Raw genomic sequence first — 23,893 nt, 5'->3', positions numbered from 1 at the left:
CTTCTAGTTGGCTTCTGGGTTCCTGACTCCCACACCACCATCACATCAGCATTAAAAGCAAGCCACTGGGATTTGTCCCTCAAAACCATTCTTTATCTAACTTTTGCAGCCAAAGTAGACAGGACAGCTATCCTAGGGCTACCATAGTTAGTTTCCCACAATCTTTATGTCCCAGCACATATACAATTGAACTGATGAGGGAATGGCATAGAAAAACATTTTATAGTGTTCTTACACCTGCTTCAGTGTAGGAGTCCGAGACTGGTATAGCCACTAGTTTTAGTGTTCATCTTATGTTACATATTTTTAATATATGTATTTGCCTATTTATATTTATTCTGGAAGGTTTTTGACCACTGAATGGCAGCTAAGGAAGGAGTTTCAACAGGGAATATTATACTTTTTTACTGGTGTGTTTTACATTGTTTTTAATGTTTTGTTTTAAGATAATAATATATTTAATTGTGTTTCAGTATTATAATGTACTGTGTGTTCATTCATATACATTATGGCTTCTTTTAAATCTTCTTGTGAAATATATCCAGTCTCAGTTTTGGGAGAAGGGTGGAGGGCTGTGTGAAGTAATGAAATATGACCATTTCAGCAACATTCTGTCTAATAAAATATTTGTGAACTGTTTCACTTTCAACATGCTTGTTAACTGAGTCACAAAATCAAACATACCTTGATGATCAGCTAGTCCAGTCTCCTGCTCACTACAGGATCTAGAATGGTGGATATCAATACAGTATTTGAGCGGTCATATCTCAGTGGCACAACATGTATTTTAAATGCTGAAAGTCCACAGGTTGAGAAAGTCAATCCCCAGAACCTTTAGGTGGGTCTGGAAAGCTGCTGCCTGCCAGAGTCAACAATACTGAAACAAAAAGACCAATTTTCTGTTTCCATATAAAGCACCTTTGTATGTTCTTACATGTGAGATGGCTGTCCAGCCTCTGTTTAAATACCTTCATTGAATAAGCCCATGTCTTCCAATGCCAGACTGTTTCAGTGTTGGATCAATTCTTATTTTTAGGAAGTTTCATCAAATGTTCAGCCAAAACCTGCTTCCTAGCAATTTCCATCCACTGGTTCTAGTCCAAAACCTCAGACAAGAGTTGCTGTTTGTGCACTAGAAGTTGTCACCAGATGGATCAGTGCAATAAATCTCTTAAAAACAGGCCTAAATCCTGTTGTTAGAGCACATCCACTCAATCAATGGAAATTTGTAACTTAACACCTGTATATGTTCCAGTGATTTAATGGATCTGTTTTAACTGGAACTTACAAATTCAATTTTGACTTTGGGTTGTAATTCTGTTAACATTTAGCTGAGAGTATGCCCCAGTGACCTCAATGGTATTTACTTCCAATTATACGTATGCCTATACAGACTGGGCTGTTCAATGGCTAATTTGTAACTTAAGATTTCAAAATAACCAAAGTTTTGGGACAGGTAGGTAAGCTTATCACCCAAATGAGATGTGCAAAAGGTATGAAATCTAATTAATTCATTCATTTGTTGGCTCTTATTGTTTGGAAATTACTGATTTTAGAGAAGCTTTACAGTTCATAGGATTATTGTTTCCATATTCTCACAAGAACACTGGGTTATTTCAGAAAGAGAAAATATTTTTTAAGACACACTGTATTTCTTCAATGATGTTTTGAACTAGCATGTTATTACTTCTTCAAATATTAATTTTCAAACTTTTTCTTTTCTGGGTAAAGAGCAACAAAAACATATTGATTTAAGACACCAGTTTAGACCACCTCCTGGGCTCTTTTAATCTTCATAATATCTGGGTTGCTGGAGGCCTTCCCACCCATCCACAAAAGCAAAACAAGTGAATCAAGCCACATCTTCAAGCTTGAGTTCCTTCGGCTCTAGTTTAGAAACCTGTAAAAAATAAGTTTAAGCAACCATTTACTCTCTGACTAAGATGAAAAGTTGGGACAAAGCCCATAACACCCTAATGATGGATTACACACAGTATGATTTACCAGCTCCCCTCGTGGCTATTTTTAATAATCAAAAGCAGCTTTAAGTATATGATATTTTGAACATAGTGGTAGTATTTAACCTATCCAACCCATCATGTCTCGCTTCAAAATTTCACATTCCCAAAGATGCTTCATCTGGAAGGAGGTGGTTGGGGTGAGGGAACTGTCAGATATTTCATAATACACATGTCCAAATCCTATGCAATTATGCCCTAAGAAAAAGTGTGGAGAGAACTCATACAATTTGGGTGTTCATGTGATGCCTACTTCTTAACAGAAAACAAAAGATAATTTCCCATACATTAATGTGTCAGAATTTATCACCAAGATAGTTCAGATGGAATACCAAATGTGGATTGATATTAAAGGCACACATAGTGTGTGCTTGGGCAACCTCTCCTCTTCTCCTTCTCTTGTACATTCAAGTGGAGCCACAAACCACAGTTTGCCATTACATCAGAAACAGGTAGGCTATGGGGGTTTCAAGGTTCTGATAAAAGTGTGGCATTCAGGGAAGCTATGATTTATCCTTATTTGGTTAATTTAGATGCAAAATAGTACCATGGCTTTCTGCTGAACTAGAAGGAGATAGGTATTGTTATATTATTATTATTATTATTATTATTTGTTAACCAACTCTCCCTATTGATTGAGATGGTGAAAAAAGATAAAAATACAACAGATGGATGCATAACAACAGGAAGCATGTGATTACTGGATACTGTGGTTTGGTATTTCATCAGAACTAACTCAATTATCTATACTGTATAAATAAAATTAGGTTTATTAGCAATACAACATCTCCTCAGAGTAGTATAAATACAATGTGCCCTTGGTATCTACTGAGGGTTGGTTCCAGGACTTACCATGGATGCCAAAATCTGTGGATGCTCAAGTCCCATTAAATACAAAGGCTTAATAGTGTCCCTTATATAAAATGGCAGCATCAATTGCTTTTTGGAATATGAATATAATTCAAGCGATGGATGTTTAATTCTGTGGATAAAGTCAGTGAATATGAAGAGCCAACTGTATCTACATGTGGAGATACCTTGCACCAACACTATTCAGCCTCTATACAGAATATCAACACTAAGCGACAAATATAAATGACTGGGTGCTGTTGTGCAATGTTGCTATATGCAGAACTGTTTCCTTGGCTGTCAGCAGAATACAACTGTTGTGCTATGGCACACAATTCCACCCACATACATTTCATGAATTATACATATGTATAACACTAACAAAATGCTAACATCTGTCTGTTACCAAGACACACCAAATTTGGAAGGTAAGTTTAGAATGGTTTGACTTAAAATATAGGCCATATCATGTATAATACATTCATTTTGGGTGGCCCTGAGGAAACCCCCAATTATTTTTTGCAATCACACAGAGTACTGCAGCACATCATTTGAAAGATTTTAGATGAAATAAATTTTAAAAAAAGTATTCTTCCTCCAAACCAGTTAAAACCAATTGATAATTAATGATGGCTAATGATTCTGCTGAGCAATGCTGGGTACTACCACCAGCTTTAAAAAGCTGTACCTCTAATTTCAATTATAACTAATATATTCTTCATCAGATATTCAATAATGAAAAAGAAAGTGTTTTTGAACATACACAAAATCTCTTTTATCTCTGGATAGAAGAAATCAAGCCCTGGGGTCAAACTTCACATCAGATTAGCTGTGACTTTTATGTTAGAATCAGGTTTTGTTATTAACAGTAAGTTAATGCAATTTCCTCCATTGTAAACCTGGTATTTTTTCATGTCAATATTATGAGAGGTTAAGCCACTGTTTGTAATATTGGGATTTAGCAGTATCAGTGCTATCATCCACACAGTCAATGGAAAAAAACACCAATTTGCCAGAATGTAAAAGATACTTGCAGAAATTGGTGCACCATTATTTCAATCTCACTCTAGCTCATATACTCATAAATATTTATATTTCTAATACTAAAATGGGGCTGGAATATTACAGTGGGCCCAGGGGCCAATTTTCCACCCATGGGATCTTCCAGGGGCTGTACTGGCTGCCAAAAATGCAAATAAGTAAATAAAAATGAAAAGAAAAGAAAAAAAGAAACAGAAGCAGAACTGTGCACAAATTGTACTTCAGGTTTTGTTCTTGTGCAAAACCTATTTAAAAAGGTAAAGTGGTCCCAAAGGTTTCAGGAGATGCAAGTCATCCTTTTTTCATATTGGCCCCCAGATGTCTATAGTAGTTCAGGACTGAAAAAAACAGCCTTGGTGCTATACAGGGCCACAGGATCACCCTTTGCCCACCCTTGAGCTAAGACTAGTTCTCAATAAACTGATTATTGTATCCCATGCATCAGTCTAATTTCCATTTTCTGTTCCACACTAAAAATGGCTAAGATCTCTCAAAAGAGGTGAAGCAACTCCACTAAAAGTGGCATGGTATGGCACTTATCTTTTCTTCAGGCAAATTATGTATAAAGGTAACAGTACTACTACCTTGTTTCCTCCTGACCTATCCTTGTTTTTTCTTTAATTGGTATAAGTAAGCAAAGAATCTGCAAAGTGAAATCCAAAATTTTTAGAAGGCCAAAGACTGAGAGCCAGTGGGTGAAGAAAATGTTGGACCAAAAAAGACCTTGGGCCTGCTGTAATAATTGTCATCTCTCTTGTCATTCACACTGCTAAAACTAAAACATGAGGCTGTCCACATAATACTTTAGGCAGTCCAAACTTTATACAAGAGTGAAAGTATTGCCAATGCTGTGTAGGCATCTGGCAAAGGCTAATGACTGCATCAATATGCTGGGTAATTAGATACTTAAGCCCCGATTAATCATACCCATAAATTATTATAGGCACAGAAAGATTTTAAAAATATGACCCCTAAATAATATCAAAACGAGCTCACATTGAAGCTGGTAAGAATTTTTACTCTTTATTTAATGGAGACTGGGTCAGGACTAAGCTGTGGAAAAAATGATGGAAAAACAATACAAGACTTTTTTCTTTCTTTAAAAGAAGGGTAGGGACCACATGGCATCTTTTATCTTGAATTTCCAGGAAGTCAGATACTATTACACCATGTCTGGCATTTCAGGGAGGTGGGAATTAGTATTTTATTGCATGCATAAACATCATATTAAAGGCAACCAAGGTGTAAAATCTTTGGCACGGAAAAAGCAGAGGTGTTAACATTCCTCTGTCCAGCAAAAGAAAATATATTAAAATAATGTTACGGCTATGACTGAAGACCACAAGCAAGTCATAATGATTATGGCTGCTTGATCTTTTCCATGCCTTCAATCTCAGTCTTATAAGAGAACTATATCCAGATCTAAAATGCCCCAAACCTCAAGGCTAAATGCTGATGCAAAGCAGGACTTCAGCTATGGCCTAATGAACCTTCCCTTTGGGTAAGAAAATAACCTCAACCCTCCTTGAGGCTCAAAATGTAAAAATGTTCAAATGATATTTTGGCTAAGGTAAGCTCACATTTGTTCAACTGTGAAAAAATGTACTGCAGGAGGATTAGACATAAGTAGCATAGCACAGGGTTCATTAAGGTGTGTTCAGGAAGGAAGAGAGGCTTTTGTAGGTACTGCTTTGTCCACTTAGAACAGACAAAAATAGAGGCTACACACATCCATTCATGCTGCCATGGCTAACAGGAGGTGTATCGTAACTCAGATGTTCTGTACCCACACAAAACCTGGGCTAGGACATGGGTTATATCCTATTCAAAAGGGACAATTTTTTGTTTTGTCATGAGTACCCTGTTTTGTCATCCAGAAATACAAAGAACAAAAAAACTTTATCTTGGAAGCATTGTTGTTGCCGTTAATAAGTCAAGTTGACTTTGACTTATGGCAACACCAGAGACCTCAAACACACCCTATTATTGACAACCCTATGAAGATCATGCAAGCTCAGGGCCATAGATTACCTGAAATAATAATAATAATAATAATAATAATAATAATAATAATAATAATTTACTTTTAATTTGTTATTGTGTGCATTTAAGTCATTTCCAGTTTAGGGTAATCCTAATGTGAACCTATCACAGTATTTTCTTGGAACAATTGGTTCAGAGGGTAATTCCTCTAATGTCTACACAAAGATAGACATCATACACATAATACACATTATGACAAACGTCAATACCCAGGCTGTGATTTGCCTGACTGAGTCTATATATGTGTAAGGCAATCTTCCTCTTTTCTGAAAACTTCCAGCATACTAAGCATTATATGTTCTAATGACTCATGTCTTTTCACATGTCCAAAGTAAATAGCCTGAATTCGGTTATTTTGACTTCTACGGAGAGTTCAGGCTGGGTTTGCTCTAGGACCCATTTATTTTTTCAACATTTGTTACTGTCTGCCTACCAGAGAGTATACTTCTTTGGCAGATTTACCACACTTTCTTTGTGTGTATACAAATATATTGACACATTAATGTGATACCTGTGGCACTGAACACAGGACAACAGGATCATACCTACCTGTTCATCAATACACCTGAACTGCCAGGACCAGGTAGAATTATAAAGAAAAGGTCTCAGATCAAACCGGTTGTCATCAGGACTGTAGTTTGCAGCATGGTAGGATGGGGTAAGAGTTGTCATTTTGTGTCGATTGACAGAATACATTTGGAAGAAATGCTTAACCTTTGATGCCACCTAGTGTACAAAACAGTATTTCAGAGTCAGAAAACCTGAAGTTATTAAAATCTTAGTGAAAATTTTCATTGATAAAGGAGTTCTAAATATTAATTTTACAAATCCCCTGGTGAAAGGTAAGAGTGTAATCCATCCTGGAAGCACTGACTCCCCCCCCCCAACTCTCTCCTTCATCCAGCCTTTCGTTTGAGCATAAACAGTTATGCTTGCTGGAATTTTGTGTATATTTTGGCATTGTTTTCTGTTGCTTCATCCTTTACATCCTTTGATATATGCCCCTAGGTTTTACCCTCAACTTATCCATAGGACATATCAATATCTGCAGTTCTGGCCCCCAAACCCGCCCTCAATTTATACGTGAGGTTGACTTATAGTCTAGTATATATGGTACTTCAGCTGTGTTCGGTTTTACAGGACTACATTCGCAAAGAAAGAGTTTAAATTAAAGTGACTGTCATCAAAAGTATAATTTACAGCATGACAAGGGAGTATTTGTGTAAAGGACAAAGCATGTTAAAAGGTGGTCCTGCTTACAGCAAAAATGTGCTTTCATAACTGAGGAAATAACCACAGTCAAATCAACATGAAGATTCCTTAATGAAGCTTCAGCATGATGCCCAAATTAAGCCACTACATCTAGGCTGAATTTATTGTCAATCTTTTATCTTCTTAGTCCAAGTACAACAAGTCAAATAATTTCTCAGACCATGCCAAGTATCTTGACAAAAGAACTTTTTCAGGATATATGCATCTAAAATAGGCCTCATCCAAAACAGTGGTCAAGTTCTCTCCCAGTGCAATGCCAGCTCCCCAATCTAAGGCTGTCCTCTAAATATTATCTCCTTCTTCCTTTATATATGATGCCCAGAGAGGAAAACAGTGATCTGCCCTGTTCTGTTGTGAGGTCTCTTTCCACATCACCCTTCTCTTGCTCCTAAAGTTTCTTTGTTTCAGCCTCCACCATATGTCCCAACTTAGGACCTTGGGTATGTGTTTGGGAGACTTGTTTTTGTTACCTCTCTTGGAGAACAAATCTCTTTCCATATTGTGATCAGCTTACAAAACATGGTGTAAGGCCCAGCCTTTGCTATCTTCCTTAGTTTGCCATAGACGGAAAGCTCAGCGTATGTCATCCCCATATCGGCCTGAAATCAAACATATGCATAGAAAGAGAGAAATACAGGCAGAGAGAGAGAGAGAGATCAAGAAAAATATCCCAAAAACAAACTGAATTAGGACATGAATTCATAAGGCAGCCTCTTACAATTATGGTCCATTTAGTCCAACAGCACCTGTTCTAATGCTGTCTGTGAGTTCAAATAGAAGCCCTCCCTATATATGTAATAAAACAAAGGATTAAATTGGGACACTATATCTGAAGATTCCATCATGTGTACAGCACACACTTTCCTCCCAGTTAAACAAACAAACAAACAAACAAACAAACAAACAAACAAAGCTTTTAATGGTTTTAAAAGCCACACTCTGATTTTATCGTGGTAACTGCTCTGCCTCTTATTTTTATTTCATTGTGACCCAAAAACAAAACAGAACATTTTTAACTGGAGGTCTGCTGCAGTAAACAGACTTAGAATTCATAAATATGTCAAATAAATAAATTCCAATATAAAATAAATGTATTCCGAACACATTCCAAAAAATTGTATTGAGGTGGGAAGGAACCCATCATGGTTCCCACTGGAGAACTGTTAAGGAGAGATGGATTATGCTTGTGTTGGTGAATGTACTGGAAGCTGGGCTCTGAGGTGTCCAGAAGCTTCTGCAACACTGTAAGCCAGTGGTTTTCATATTTGGGTGCCCTGGGTATTTCTGGACTTCAACTCCAGCATCCCTGAAAATTAGCCAAGCTGACTGAAACTTATGGGACTTGAAGCCCAAAACACCTGGAGGACCAAAGTCCAAGAACCATGGCTACAGGCTACATCAAATATGTGCAAAGCCTTCTCTGGGCAGGAATGTCATTATGTCACACAGACACTTCCTGTGCCAGCATAAGTCTACTGCAGATTCTAATATTGGAGCCTTAAGGCATGTATGGGCAAAGTGTGACTTCCTACAAGGTTCTGGAGAGCAACTCCAATAAGTCCCAATGAACACAAGGTGCCCACCCACCTTACAAGTTTGAAACAGAAAAAAAATGGGGGAAGGCATGAAGTCTGCAACTGATTTGCTAAATCACAAAATTTCCACCATTATTGCACTACGCACTTAAAATGTTGCTATTCCACTTTAACTGCTCTGACTGCCTTCTGTTGCATTTTGGGGTTTGTAGTTCAGTGAGGCCTAAGAGCTCTCTGGCTGAACATTCTTTTTTAAAAAAACTTTAATGAGATTATACAAAGCAAAATACAATTAAAAAAGAAAAAAGAGTTAAATCTGTACAAAATTTTGGAATTATAAAACAATTGTAAAACCATATTTCAAAGCTTTCAAAGTTTTCAAGCTCATCCCTTATATAAAGTCTTATACAGTTTTGATTGTTTGAAATAAATCAGACCATAGTGACCACTGGCAGGTTGGAGGGTGGACAGTTATAAAGTTTGTGTTAACAAAATCAATAAAGGGAAGCCATTTTTTTATAAAAAGATTCTTGGTTTTGTTGATATGAGTTGTATTTCATTTTATCTGATAACTTCTCCATTAACCATTGGTCCCAAACTCTTCTTCACCAATTATCTAGAGACACAAGACCTGTTTTCCAAGAATTAGCAACTTCGAGTTGAGCTGCTGCCAAAAGAAAGGAAATCAAATGTCTATGTTGTAAAAACCTATTGTTCTTTGTGTAAATGGAAAGTAGCAAAAGAGCTGGACAAAAGTTGATTTTTGATATGTAATTAAAGCAATTTGATTAATCCTAGGACAATCGATCCACATATGTCCCTAAGACTGGGCATCCTCTCCAACGTAGAGGTGACACAGACTTTTATCATTTGTGATAGTCTGATAGGGGTCATGTACCGTTTGTGGACAAGCTTTAAAAAATTCTCTCTAGTCAAGGCTGATCTTCATTTCAGCAAAGGAGATGACCAGATGGCTGACCATTCAGTTTCAGATATTAATATATTTAGTTCACTTTCCCAGGTTATTTTTATAGCATTAATATCCTGATATGATTCTATCAAGATATATTGGTATATATGGGAAACCAAACCTTTAATATTCCCAGAAGGGTCATTACATAACATTTCAAAGGGAGTCATAGTTCTCAACATTTCCCCTTTCTGAATGAAACTAGAAGAGAATATTTTAATTTGATTGATTTGAAACCATGAAATTGATAGTAGATCCAAAGTAGATACTAGGTCTTCAACTGACCTGGGTTTACCACTTTTAAAAAGACCTTTGATTTGATAAATTCCTCTTTCTTCCCAACCTTTATACTGCAAGAATTTATCTGGGTGAAATTTTTTTGAACGATATAAGAAAGGACATAAAGGTGACAAGTTTGGAGAAATAATGTGTTTCCATTTGTGCCAAATCTCAATGGTAGTTTTAAACATGGATTATTTAGGTCTCTAATCTCCTTTCCTGACATTTTATATTCTAAATGCCCCTTCTCAAACTACAAGTCCCAGAAGGCAACAGGTGGCAGCCAGCACACTTAAAGTGAAATAGCAATGTTTTAACAGTGTCATGTAATAATCTACTTGGCTTTTCTTGACAAAACAAATGCAGGTTTATCTTGGTGTAGGAATAAAACACGACACAAATATGTAACAGCTACAAAATAGGACTACAAGGGAACGTTGTAGTTGCTGTTGTTTACCTCATCTGTTTGAGCAACATGCCCTTTCTTCAGGGGCTCCAACTCTGCTGTTGGTGGTGCAGATATAATGCTGTAGAAGGGGAAAAATCCAATCAGTTGAGATTAGTAATTTAGTTTGTGTTAAAACAACAACAAGTGCTTCCCACTTACTGCCATCCTAGTTCAATATATTCCACTTCCCCCCAGGACAATTGCTAAGAGAAGAATACGATTCTTCTTAATGGAAGAATATGAGTGATACATATTGTAAATTTACAGTCAGCTCTCCCTATCTATGGATTTTGCATCCATGGATTCAACCAACCATGGTTTGAAAATATTCACCAAAAAACTAACCCTGATTTTGCCATTTTATATAAGGGACACCATTTTACTATGCCGATGTATATAAAGGAACTTTAGCATCCACAGATTTTGGTATCTACAGGGGGGTCCTGGAACCAAACCCCAATAGATACCAAAAGCCCATTGTACTAATGTACTATCTGGCCTAAAACTGCACAGAATGCCACGATTTTTAAAGAAAACATGTAAGAATGAATTTTGATTATCACTGATTTATATTTGATCTGTTCATAATCAAAATATGAGTAGCCAGGCTGTACAAATGCTGAGGGAGGCATCTGCATACCTTTTTCCTATGTTTTTTCAAAACAGTCAATTCAGAGGAGGCTATTATTAATATGACTAAATACCCTAAAGACACCAGGTCCCATCTGATCTTAGAAGCTAAGCAGGCTCAGACATAGTTAGTACTGGGATGGGAGAGTATCAACAAAGACTAGGGGCTGTAGGATATATTTCAGAGGAAGGAACTGGCAAAATCACCTCTGAGTACACATACAAAGATTCTAACCCACTTTAATAGTTACATCACTTCATGTCTTACCCTTTAAGTGACATTAGGTGAAAACTCTCAGTGCAATATTGGATGAAGCTTTTCAAGTCAGCCTTGCTAATTCCCCCAATAGGATTGATGTCACCACTGGAACAGTCATACTTTGTGAAATATCCCCGAAGGCTAAAGGGTAGAATGTTGTTTTTTTAATTAAACTTAGCACTGACTTGTGGGGAGGAGGAGCAGAGAAAGGTAAAAGATTGTCATAAGAAAATCAAGTCTACAAAAAAAAAAGATCAACATGACGATTTCCATATATTCATGTGGATTTCAGTTCCCATCGCTTTAACATGACTAAGCTGTTCAGCATTAAGGTTTTCAAAGAAGATCTGTGACAGGGAGATGCTAATTGTCAGAGAATCTTTATACATAGGCCTGTTACAGACTGACAAAATAAAGCTGCTTCGGGTCGCTTTGGAGGTATGCTGTTTAAATGATGCATGCATCCTAAGAATCTGGAAGCTGCACCAAAGCTGCACTCCAGTGCTTAGGAATGGAGTGTGGCTTTGGTGCAACCTCCAGACTCTTAGGACCCATGCATCATTTAAATAGCATTCCTCCAAAGAGACCTGAAGCAGCTTTATTTTGGCAGTCTGTAACAGGCCATAGTCTGAGACAGAAAGACTTATAAACTCTTCCAGTAGTGAACAGTAGTAAAGTTTATAAAGTACTGAACATTTATTTATTTAGCATTTCTGTACTGTTTCCGACAAGGGCTCTTGAGGCGAAACAATACAAACATTAAAACATTTTAAAAACACATTAAAATACTCTTTAAAAACATATAAAGCAGTCTCCAAACAATCCTAGAATCCTGTTTTATAATTATCATATGGCGATTATCTTTACATGTGGTATCCAGCTCTTTCATGTCTTTGAGATTTCCAGGCAAGGAGAATCTACAATCAGTTAATCACAGAAAAATGCAAGGAACCTCAGAATTTATGGAATGAACTACCTACCAATTGCTATAAGCCCTCAGTAAGTAGAGTTTGTGTTTTCGAACCATCATGGTGACTAATTGCTGGTAAAGATAACTTCTGTGTTCATTTATCTAGTCCATTTGTTAAGTTCATTTGTCAACATTTTGTTTAGTCAGATACACGGAGTACAGAGTAATAGGTATGTAAGCTCCCTCCCAGCTTTTACCATTCTCGGTCAACCTCATTCATCTGATTTAGCAGTTCAGTGCTTCATCCTGTATGTAATACTATTTATAACTGTTTAATCAGATGTAAATGGTGGTAAACATACCAACCGAAGCAGTAAAATAAACCAACAGAACAAGAATTAACTCTTAACAACAATATGGCAAAATACACATGTTGACTGCTGAAATCCAAATCCAAATCCCGAAGGCTTTCTAAAGCTCTAAACAGAAGTAACAACTACATGAATACCTACAAAAACTGGATTATTGAGTTCCCATACCGCTGCACTGTTTCATGTTTGAAAGTCCTTCAGATTTTTTGTTTCTGTCAGCATCTCAAGAATGTGCATATGTCCATGTAGAGTTTCAATCCAAATATCTAGCAATTTTTAACTAGCACACACCTTTCATCCACATTAGCTGTTCCAAGCACTAACAGTCCACTGGGCATTCCACGAGTCCATAAGGACAGCTGTGCAAACAAGTAGGCGAGCACCATTCTTATTCTGGCCTAGAAGTTAAATTTAGAAACCAGCCTTTAATAAAGCAGGATTTCTCAAAGGACTGGTCATGGTTAATCTATAGATCTGTATCAGCACTAGGCATGAGGCCCTACGTATGGGGTGGGCAACTTGCAATCCTCCAAATGCTTTAGATTACATCTCTCACAGTCCTTTACCATTAGGCATATTGGCTGGGACAGATAGGAGCTGTAGGCTGAAATGGCTGGAGAGCCAAAGGTTCCAAACACCTAATGTAAATGAAACAATTGAGATTTGTTTGCAAGTCAGCAACTGTGAGGAAAGAAGGCAGATTTCTTTGGGATACACTATTTATTGCAGGGGTGAAAATCATGCATCCCTTCAACTCCTACCAGACTACAACTCTCAGCACACCTCCCCACTAACTATGGTGGATGGTACTGCTAGGATGTGAAATCCAAGGGCATTTGGAGAGCTGCATGTCTCCCACTCTAATGTATTCTACCAAACAGAAAAGAGGAAACACCCCCTCCCCAGAAAGTGGACAGCAGATCTTGCTCAAGAGTGTATGAACTAAAACTGAAACAAAAGAAATTATTTGATATCATTTTGCAAGTCTGCAACTGTCACTGGCATACTTCATCTCTTCCATATTCTTAAGGCTCACCAAAGCCTTAGGGAATATATTTACACCACACTTCCCCCTGATAAAGATGGGGTTAAGGAAAGTTAAGACAAAAACAACAAAAGTACCTGCACATTTTGCAGGGCCAGATTTTCCCTGGCACTTCCTCCATCAACTTGGTATCGGGGCAGCCGTCCCGTAACTGTGCTGAAGATCCCCCAAACAGCCTTCACTGCTCCATCTATGTTTATGTTTATATGGTAGCTAGAAAAAGAAGGAAAATGAAACCCATCTGTAGGTTTGCACTAAACAATTCGATGGTCTCACAAGTTATAAATGCCTGGATTCTATGATATATTAACACAAGGAAGTTCATGGAAGGACACTCCTCCCCACAGATGCCCTATCCTGCCCACTGCTGTTCAGGGGGTCCTGTGACCCACCAAAAGAAGCCTTTTTAGAGGACAGATAATGGCTGGAGAGAAGGAAGAAGTGGAATACTTACCTCCTGTGAACCGTTTGTTAATATATCACAGGATTCAAAATTTCTCATTTTGCAGTTTAGCTGAAGAAATTACTAAGTGGAACACAACATCCATTGCAAAGGGATCTTGTAGCACTTTTGAGATTAACTATGCAAAAGATGTTGCATAAGATCTAATAGACTTGGTCTACTTCCTCAGGTGCATAGAGCTCTCTATCCTCGCCAGGTTTACAAAAAAACGTTCAGTGCCTGCCTCCTGTCCTTTTTCTTTTTAAAGGTTGTTAAGAATCCCCCCAAAATTAAAGATTCTTAGGGATCCCAAATGATCCTCAGAATTCCATGTGTTGACTCATTTGACTAAGTGTCAGAAGCAATTTGTCAACTAGCCAGCCAAATGGTTTCAAGGCACACTTCTCTCAGCCATTTTTACTGTGCTGATGGAAGTTGTAAATAAGGTACTGTGTTCTAGTTCAGCAACAGGATTCAGAATTACAAGATTCACACAGAGCTACCTTAGCTCTTTTGTGGAAAGAGCAGGAATAGTGCCTGCTGATCACACAAGATAGCATTTCCAAAAGAATATACTAAAGCCATGTTTTAAAGCAATACCTCTCTAATTGCCAAATGCTGTAGTCCAACTTTCATCAACTTGGTACTGTCAATAATAATAATAATAATAATAATAATAATAATAAATTTATATTTGATCTGCCTCTCCTGAAGGCTCAAGGCAGGGTAGAGCATATTAAAATACAATACACGATTAAAAAGAAAACACATAAAACTAACAATTAAAATACAGTGCTCTAATACCATTCAAGTATACTCATGTGAGTACATTTTTTTAAAATATACAAATTAAAAAGTCATGTTTTAAAATTCATTAGGTAGGCCTGCTGAAAGAAATGTGTCTTTAATGTCGTTTTAAATGCCGTCAGCATTTTCACCTGTCATCTCTCTTTTGCCAGGTCATTCCAGTTTGGGGGCAGTAGGTCAAGATCATCATCCCTGATCATTGGTCATCCTGGCTAAGGCTGAACAATAGTTCAAAGGGAAGATGATATCAACCAAACCTCATCTGCTAGTTTCCAAGGGCACGATTGACATTTGATCTGTTATGAGGTAAAGAACCACTATTGGGGGGGGGGGGGGTGGGGGGTGGCCAATAACTCTCTGGTTAGCTTGGCCAAGTAGCTTTACCTAACACACGCCATCCTCAGTCAGTGTAGATGGTATATGGACTCAACTAAACTGTATGTTTCAATTGGGAGCTCCCCTGCCCCAAGACTGGGAAGGCATAAGTGACAGAGCCAGGATTCCCTGCTCCATCTCTCTGGTATTATCTCTCACCAGAGATAATAACACGAAGCATTTCTTCCTATTGAACATTAGGGCGAGATGAGGCTGAACCCAGTGGTTTTCCTCTTCTGGATTAAATGGCCTTTGGTCTGATCAAATAAGGGAACTCCTTTCAAGACCCCTCAAATAAGGAGTTTATCAGACGGGGCAAATCCTGTGCAAAAAAATGGGGGTTTAAATTGTAAAAAACTTTCAAAAGCAGGTTGATTTTCACACAACGTCATTGTTAAACTAATGCTTAACTGAACGGAAAGTGGAGGGAAAGTAGGCAAAAGCCACTCTTTTTTACTTTTGGAAAATCCCAAAAGTAAAAAGGAGCAGCTTTTGTTTACTTTCCATTCAGGTTAACACATATTTAACAATGGCGTGTATGAAAATCAACCTGCTTTTGCATGTTTTTTCTACGTTTTAAATCCCATTTTTGGACGGGATTTCTCCCATGTGATAAACTATTAAGATTGTGTACGATGGAGAAATTGAGAAGCCTTTGTTCTCATTTAATGGGCTAGTTACCATGGGACAGAAACACCCAGTACTATTAAAAGAATATCTAGCAGAGGCACAGGGGTTCAGGTAAACCTTTGTTAATGAAATAGACTTTCTGGAAGAACTGAAGGCCACTTGCCAGCACACAAGCATTGGTGAAAGGCAATTTCTCAGTGGCTGTGCACCACAGGAAAGGAAAGCTTTTAAAGTATCTTATTCTCTGCTGCCACACAAACATGCTTTGTTCACATGCTACAAGCCCCAAATTCTGCAGCAATGGCATGAGAAGGTGGATATGTTTGGTTGAAGGACTGCCACAAGGGAAAGTCTGTCAGAACATCTCCCGTGGGAACAGCAGTATTTGGCACCTGAAAGGAGAAAAATGGAAGAGGATGATAAAAGAAACATGTCGTAGGGGACAGCAGTGGCACTTCCGGCCAGAGTGTCACCTGGTGTGGGGCAGGGCTTCCAGGGTGCTGGGTTTATGAAAGTGGAGCCAAAAGATACTACATATCTGATTTAAAAAAATATAATCCTACATTTGAAAGAAACTTTAATTACAAAACCTACTAGGAATGCAATTTAAAACATTTAGGGAACTACATGTTTATGCATCAGGCAAAACATAGTGAAATTTATTGTTCAGGTTCTGCAACCAAAAGACTTGACTGGATCTTCCTAATCCAGCAAAAGAGGTTGGCATCAATATTTTTGTCTGAATGACCAGTCCCATATCTTTTTATCATACCATTTGGTTTATGCAAGCATGCACACCTGTGTGGTGTAATGATTTGATTACAGGACTTGAGACTCTGGAAATTCAATTCCCCACTTCTCCATGGAAACCTGCTGGGTGACTTTGGGTGAATCACACACTATCAGCCCCAGAAAACCCTTAGGGTTTCCGTAAGTCATAAATGGCATAAAGGCACACAACAACAAATACCTGCCAATCTCTACTGCCAAAGATTTTGCTCTGTTGTATGTTTCTTGAGAAGAGTTCTCACTAGCCATGTAGCAAGTTGTCAGAACACGCCCACATAATTCCTGTGACTCCTTTGGTATGTAAGTCTCATCATTTACTATCTTACGTACATCATCTAACACATTCTGATCTGAAAACAGTGAAAAGGAAAGAAACAAAGGGGAAAGCAAACTGAATGAATCTTTTTAAAAATTGTCTTATCTTTCAGAGTTGACAGAATTAATTTCCACTGTCTCAGTTTACTAAATACAGTGCAGTGCTAAATGAGAATGTGAATATACTCCAGTTTACTCATGTAAAGCGTACTTTAAACTTACAACTAAAATTAAACAAATGAATATTCAATTAAAGATAATAGCAAGTGCACTTCTTTCTTTTCATGAAGTTTAATATACAAATCACTTCTCAGCAGTATGAAATAGGTTGCATAATTTGATTTAACTTAAATATATGCATTAAACAAGATTTTAACAAAAGAAAATGTAATCATAATAAGCATGTGAGAAAGAACATTTGGGCAAACATTATTACTATTGCAAAACAAGATTTGTTTTTTGTTCTAACACACAACCAATGCAATCATATATATTTTTACTTTGAAATATTTTCTACTGTGTTCCATGGGATTTACACTTAATTAAGCATATTTAAGAGTGCAGCTTTGAAACAATTTGGGGTATGACCCAGAGAAAGTTAAGCATTTCTAACCTTTTGAATTTCACTGCAATAATTCTCACATGTAGTTCAAACTCGATCACAGAAATAAATGGTAATTACAACGTTATCATTAACTGGATTGCATCCCTTTTCTATGCCATCAATTGTACTATCTGCCTATATGCTCTTCTCAGTCATATCACACAGTAATAAAGTGAGACTGTTATCTTCTTTAAGTACATTGCCCCTGAGCTAAAGTCACCCATGTTTAAGGCAGAATGAACTTGTACCATTGGTTTCAATTACTTTTATAACTAGGTTTCACTCACTTGGGACCATTATATCCTCATAAGCTATTGGATATCTCCTGTACCTCCTTTGGCTAAAAATATGTATCAGCACTTTCAGTGAAACAGTGCCCAGAAAGCATCCACCAGAAACAATTTCTATAAACTAAAATTGTAATTGTCCCAGAACTAATAGATCACAATAATGCCTAGAAATAGAATGTTTTACAAATTGGACACTTGAAAAAACATAGCTTTTCGTGACTTGAAGCTCAAAAATATCTCTGAACACTTGGCATGAGTTTTATTAAACACAAATAACAGTCTCAGCCTCACTTCAGAGACTTAAAATCTAGCTCCCTGACCTAATAATAATAATATAATAATATAATAATAGTTTATTTATATCCCGCTTTTCCAATTTTGATCAAAGCGGTGTACAAGTTTAAGTAAAAATACATCAAGATAAAAACAATTCAAACAGTATCTAAAAACAGTCACAATAACAGTAAAAACAACAGGTTCAGCTGAGTGGGGGAATCCATAAACATCACAAGGTCGTCAAACCGAGGGGGTGAAACCTAAAGGAACATCTCATGGGGGAAAGGCTTGAGAAAAGAAGAAGGTCTTAAGGTTCTTCTTAAAGATCTCTAAAGATGTGGTGGAGCGGAGTTCATCTGGAAGATTACTCCATAATCTTGGAGCCAAGATGGAAAAGGCCCGTTGCGAGGTCCTTGCATAACATGCAATTGGGAGCTCTAGCAGATTCTTCCCTGCTGACCTGAGTGGGCGGGGCAGATTATATGGGGAGAGGCGGTCCTCCAAGTACCCTGGGCCCAAGCCATTTAGGGCTTTATAGGTTATAACCAACACCTTGTATTGAGCCCGGAAGCGCATAGGCAGCCAATGAAGATCTTTCAGGATTGGTGTAATGTGATCTGATCTGGAACACCCAACGACCAGTCTCGCTGCCATATTTTGCACTAACTGTAGCTTCCGGGTTTGATACAAGGGTTGCCCCATGTAGAGCGCATTGCAGAAATCCAATCGAGAGGTTACCAGAGCATGTACTACAATTTCAAGGTTCCTCCGGTTCAGGTAGGGTCGCAGCTGGCGTATCAGCCGAAGCTGATAACAAGCGCTCCTGACTGCTGCATCCACCTGAGATGACAGCTGGAGCGACGAGTCTAGGAGCACTCCCAAGCTGCAAACCGAGTCCTTCGAGGGGAGCGTGACCCCGTTCAGGACAGGCAAATCTCACCGCCTGGACCCGGGGAACCTATCACCAGTACTTCCGTTTTCTCTGGATTCAAACTGAGTTTGTTTTCCCTCATCCAGCCCATTACCGACTCCAAGCAGGCATTTAGAGGAGAGATGCCATCTCTAGTCACTACATCAGTTGGAGACACAGAGAAACAAATTTGGGTGTCATCAGCATACTGATAACACCGCACACCGTGTCTCCGGATGATCTCTCCCAGCGGTTTCATGTAAATGTTAAATAGTATGGGAGACAGAATAGCTCCTTGAGGGACACCAGATGTCAGTTCCCTCTTATTGGAGCAGACGTCCCCCAGCTGCACCATCTGGAATCTGCCCGAGAGGTAGGAACGGAACCACTGGAGCGCAGTACCCCCGATACCTAACTCCCTCAGGCGTTCCAGAAGGATACCATGGTCAATGGTATCGAAAGCCGCTGAGATGTCCAAGAGCACTAACAGGGACAAGCTACCCCTGTCCATGCCCAGACGGAGATCATCGACCAGGGTGACCATGGCAGTCTCAACTCCATAGCCCGCCCGGAAGCCGGTTTGAAATGGGTCTAGAAAATCCGTTTCATCCAAGATTGATTGAAGCTGGAAAGCGACTGCTCTCTCGATCACCTTCCCTAAGAAAGGCAGCAGCGATACTGGCCGATAGTTATTATGAATCAGGGGGTCTAAGGAGGTTGTTTTGAGCAGGGGTTTCACTACTGCTAATTTCAATTTCAATGGAAACTGTCCCTCACTTAGAGATGTATTAATTATGCGGTGCAGCATAATGCGCACCGCATCCCCCCCCCCCCGAGCTGCCAACCATGAGGGACAGGGATCGAGAGAGCATGTCGTCTTCCTAACTCTTCGAAGAATCTTGTCCACTTCCTCGGTACTAACAAACTCAAAGTGATCCAGTATAACAGGGTCCACGGAAGCTCTGGTTACCTCTCTTATAGATTCTGAAGAAATACTGGCGTCGAGATCAGCCCTTATCCGAGAGGTTTTATCCGCGAAGACGTTGTTAAATTTGTCACAGCAGGCTTTAGATGGTTCTAGAATAGGGTTCAGGCAGGGGGGCAAATGTGTTAACTCCCTCACTACCCTGAACAGCCCTGCCGGACGCAACTCCGCGGACGCAATACGTGTAGCATAAAACAAATGTTTTGCTGCACTTATTGCCACTCCATAGGCCTTCAAAAGAGTGGAGTGCCTTGTCGGCTAAGTGCTGGTGTCTTCGCCAGTCGCGCTCTAGTTGTCACAGAACCCGCTTCCTTTCCCTGAGATCTTCCGTATACCAGGGCTGTTTTTTGGAAGCAGGCCTGAGAGGACGCTTGGGAGTGATACTGTGTATAGCCTTGGAGAGATCAGTATCTCAGTAATGCAGATGTGATCTCTAGCTAAGGGCATATTCTAAGAGCAAGGCCATATTTTGCAACTGATTTGCAAAGAACAGTGGGTTCCTGCAAAGCTTCTCAAGAGTGCCTCAGTGAGAAGATCACAAATGAAGGACTAATGCGCCTGAAAAAGGGCTTATTCCCCTATAATGTAAAGCTGCAGAAGATTAATGATGTGAACTTTAGGGTTTGGGGTTGGATGCTCAGAGAATTATTTTAAGTGAAAAACCACAGTTCTGTGGTAGAGTGTATGCTTTGCTAATAAAATGTCCTAATCTTGAGCAACTTTCTAGCAAGAACTTTAGTATTAAGAACACTGAGCAACATGGACTGATGGTCTGACTCAATATAAACTATATGTTCAAAAGTTAAGCTAGAAATGGGTGGGGGGGGGGGGGGGAAGTCCTCTGAAAGCTTGAAAACCAATTATCTATAAGGCAAAACACGGTATTCTGAAAATGAGATTACAGTTAAAGCCAGAACTCTGGGTTGGGACTCAATGAGGAAAGGTCTAAAGATATACATTTTAAGGCACTACGTTATATGATATTAGCAGCAAGACAGCTATAAGCCAGAAATTGGAAAAACACTATGCTAACAACAAAAGAAGAATGGATACTAAAAAAGTTTTCCAAATGACAAAAATGGGTAGGTTTTCTACACTGAACAGAGAGAAGTCAATTAAAAAAAATCCTGAAAGACTGGGAATCTTTTATAGTTTATATAAAGAAAAAAAGAAGGGAAGAAATTGGTTGTAGGTGTAAATACCTTCTTTTTACAGTTATTTTGTCAGAAGTTGAAATAATGATTAAACTACACAGGGAAAGATTTCTAAATACTGTCTTTGATTTGAAGGATGGGAAGTCAAATGCTTTTATCTCTTTTTTGTTTTTTTGTTCTCTTTTATATTATGCACTACAATATATAGGAATTCACTACGATTGCTGTATTAGAACTGCTATAGTATATAATGCCATATTGTAAGATTTGTTAATATATTTTGTGTGTGTGTGTGTGTGTGTGTATATAAAAAGAAAAAAATTATCTATAGAAGAGGTGGATAAAGCACAACTTGTGGGCCATGTGTACCCATCCCTATGCCCTTTTTTTGTAGCTCCTAAACCCACCCCAGGCAAAAACATTTTCAAATGAAAAAGCTGATTTTGCCCATTCATGGAACAGCAGTTTTGAATCAGAAATGGGACACACCCACAATATCCAAAAAAAGTGTAAAAGGACTTCTGATCTTTTTAGCTGCAGGGGACAATTCTATTTTTTCCTGTCTTTGTAGCCAGGGCTGCCTGCCTGGTCCATCAGAATTTGCCCACATCGTGCTATATCAATTTTTGGTACATCTACAGTCTTAAGGTGCACTTACTTCCATTCTCAACAGCATAACAAACCTGGCGACACATCGAGTACACAATACAGGCTGTGGCTGAACTATCCACCCCACCACTCAGTGGCAAGAGAAATCCTCCCTTAAGAGATTGCAACAAAAGAAAGAACAAAATGTTTTTGGCATACATGCATTGACTCCTCAGACAGTACATCTTCAACTCTTTTTTTAAAAGCCCACAATGCAAAAGAAAATTCTAAATCTGAAGTTATTTACTTACAGCTGCAAATGGTCCATGGGCCATTTAACTTGACTGTGAAGCCCCTTCACAGTCAAGTTATTCCAGACAAAGAGCTTTGGAAAATTTGAACTAAATCTAATCATGCATGGTGGGTGTGGATGTGAGACTATAAGGCCCACTCTTCAGCTCTCCTTGGTTAACTGGGATTTGCCCTTTTCAGAACTGCATTGCTGCCATTGGGGACAATGGAACTTGAGCATCTACAGATTTTAGTTTCGGGGGTGGGGGGGGGTCCAGAATGGATCCCCATGGATACCGAGGGCCAATTGTACTGTAATTGAAAATGTTTTTAAAAGACAAAACAACCCAACTCCTTCCCTCCATAAGCACCAGCTTAGTTATATATTTTAAAAGGAAGCAGGAATAAACTGCAAGCTTTATTTTAATGGTAAAGGTAAAAATAAAGGTAGTCCCTTGACATGACTGTCTAGATATAACTGACTGTAGGGGGTGGTGCTTATCTCTATTACAAGCCGAGGAGCCAGCATTGTCCAAGGACTGCTCTGGTGGTCATGTGGCCAACATGACTACACCAAATGGTGTTATCTTTCCACTGAAGTGGTACCTATTATCTACTTGCATTTGCAACGTCTAGGCTGGCAGAAACTTGGAGTAGTGGCAGGAGCTCACAGCACCTTGGGCCTCAAACTGCCAACCGTCCAACCTTCTGATCATCAGAACTGGCATCTTAACCACTAAGTGACCACATCTCTTATGTTAATGGTATGATCATATTTTCTCAAAAATGTATTTATTACTGCATCCTTCAAGCCATTTCTGATTTATGGCGCTTCTAAGGTGAACCTATCACAGGATTTTCTTGGCAAAATCAGATGGGTGTTTGCCCTTGCATTCCTCTAAGGCTGAGAGAGTGACTTGCCCAAGATCATCTAGTGGGTTTCCAGGGCAAGTAGGGATTCAAACCCTGGTCTGCCAGTGTCCTAGTCCAACACTCAAACCACTACACCACACTAGCATACAGATTCTGCTAAAAAATGTTGTGCTTAAAACCTTGCAGAATGAGAAAATGGATATATTTACCTGTTTGCTCCGCCTCAAATAGTCCCAAAGCCAACATGCAGGACCAAGGCTGAAAGTAAAATAGCACATTTTAAAGTGAACATGCAAGACATGTTTTCTCAATTATCTCTCCTGCATTTTTTAAAAAGTAACACTATTAACATCTCCATTTGTATGGTGTAAACACATACACAATCTGAAGCATAAATCTATTTTTATTTACTCAGAAAAAAGGCCTGCTAAATTCAATGGGGCTTACTTTCAGGAACGTATATCCTGCAGAAATAATGCAGTTTGATACCACTTTATCTGCCATGGCACCATCTTGTAGAATCCTGGAATTTGTAGTTTGTTGTGGCACCAGAGCTCTCAGAGAATGTTGAATAGCTCACAAAACTAGAAATGCCAGGACTCCACAGCACTGAGCCATGGCAATTAAAACTGTGTCAAACTGCAACATATGTGCAGTTAAATGGACCCTAGGTCTACAGCTTGTCTTTTGACAGACAGGTGGGGTAAAAATAAAGTTGTTATTATTATTATTATTATTATTATTATTATTATTATTTATTAACTTGCACTATAATTAAATGCATTGCTTCCTACAGAAAATTACAGCTCAAGGTGACTTTTGGGTATGAAGTCATAAGGTGACTTTTGGGCATAGTTTCTTCTGATATATATGCACATTGCATTAGTTAAGAAG

General features: G+C 38.6%; 1 protein-coding gene across 1 annotated transcript in view; it reads right to left on the bottom strand.

Annotated features, from left to right (window-relative positions):
- Positions 1-1,243: 1,243 nt before the first annotated feature.
- NADSYN1 (NAD synthetase 1) overlaps positions 1,244-23,893 on the bottom strand; it is a 38,372-nt gene continuing 15,722 nt past the window's right edge. Inside the window, exons 12-21 of the mRNA XM_089521379.1 lie at positions 23,209-23,257; positions 21,906-22,008; positions 16,895-17,063; positions 13,748-13,883; positions 12,917-13,023; positions 11,354-11,485; positions 10,465-10,534; positions 7,694-7,822; positions 6,501-6,677; positions 1,244-1,900 (exon numbers count right to left, since the gene is read on the bottom strand). Coding sequence (XP_089377505.1) covers positions 1,853-1,900; positions 6,501-6,677; positions 7,694-7,822; positions 10,465-10,534; positions 11,354-11,485; positions 12,917-13,023; positions 13,748-13,883; positions 16,895-17,063; positions 21,906-22,008; positions 23,209-23,257 — 1,120 coding nt within the window. The 3' untranslated portion in view covers positions 1,244-1,852. The remainder of the gene's footprint in view (positions 1,901-6,500; positions 6,678-7,693; positions 7,823-10,464; positions 10,535-11,353; positions 11,486-12,916; positions 13,024-13,747; positions 13,884-16,894; positions 17,064-21,905; positions 22,009-23,208; positions 23,258-23,893) is intronic.

Source organism: Sceloporus occidentalis, unplaced genomic scaffold (assembly GCF_023333645.1).
Source record: "Sceloporus occidentalis isolate IW3139 unplaced genomic scaffold, rSceOcc1.0.p SCAF_4, whole genome shotgun sequence".
Classification (NCBI taxonomy): domain Eukaryota; kingdom Metazoa; phylum Chordata; class Lepidosauria; order Squamata; family Phrynosomatidae; genus Sceloporus; species Sceloporus occidentalis.
The sequence above is the reverse complement of the archived record's forward strand: the minus strand, read 5'-3'. Positions and strand labels throughout refer to the sequence as shown.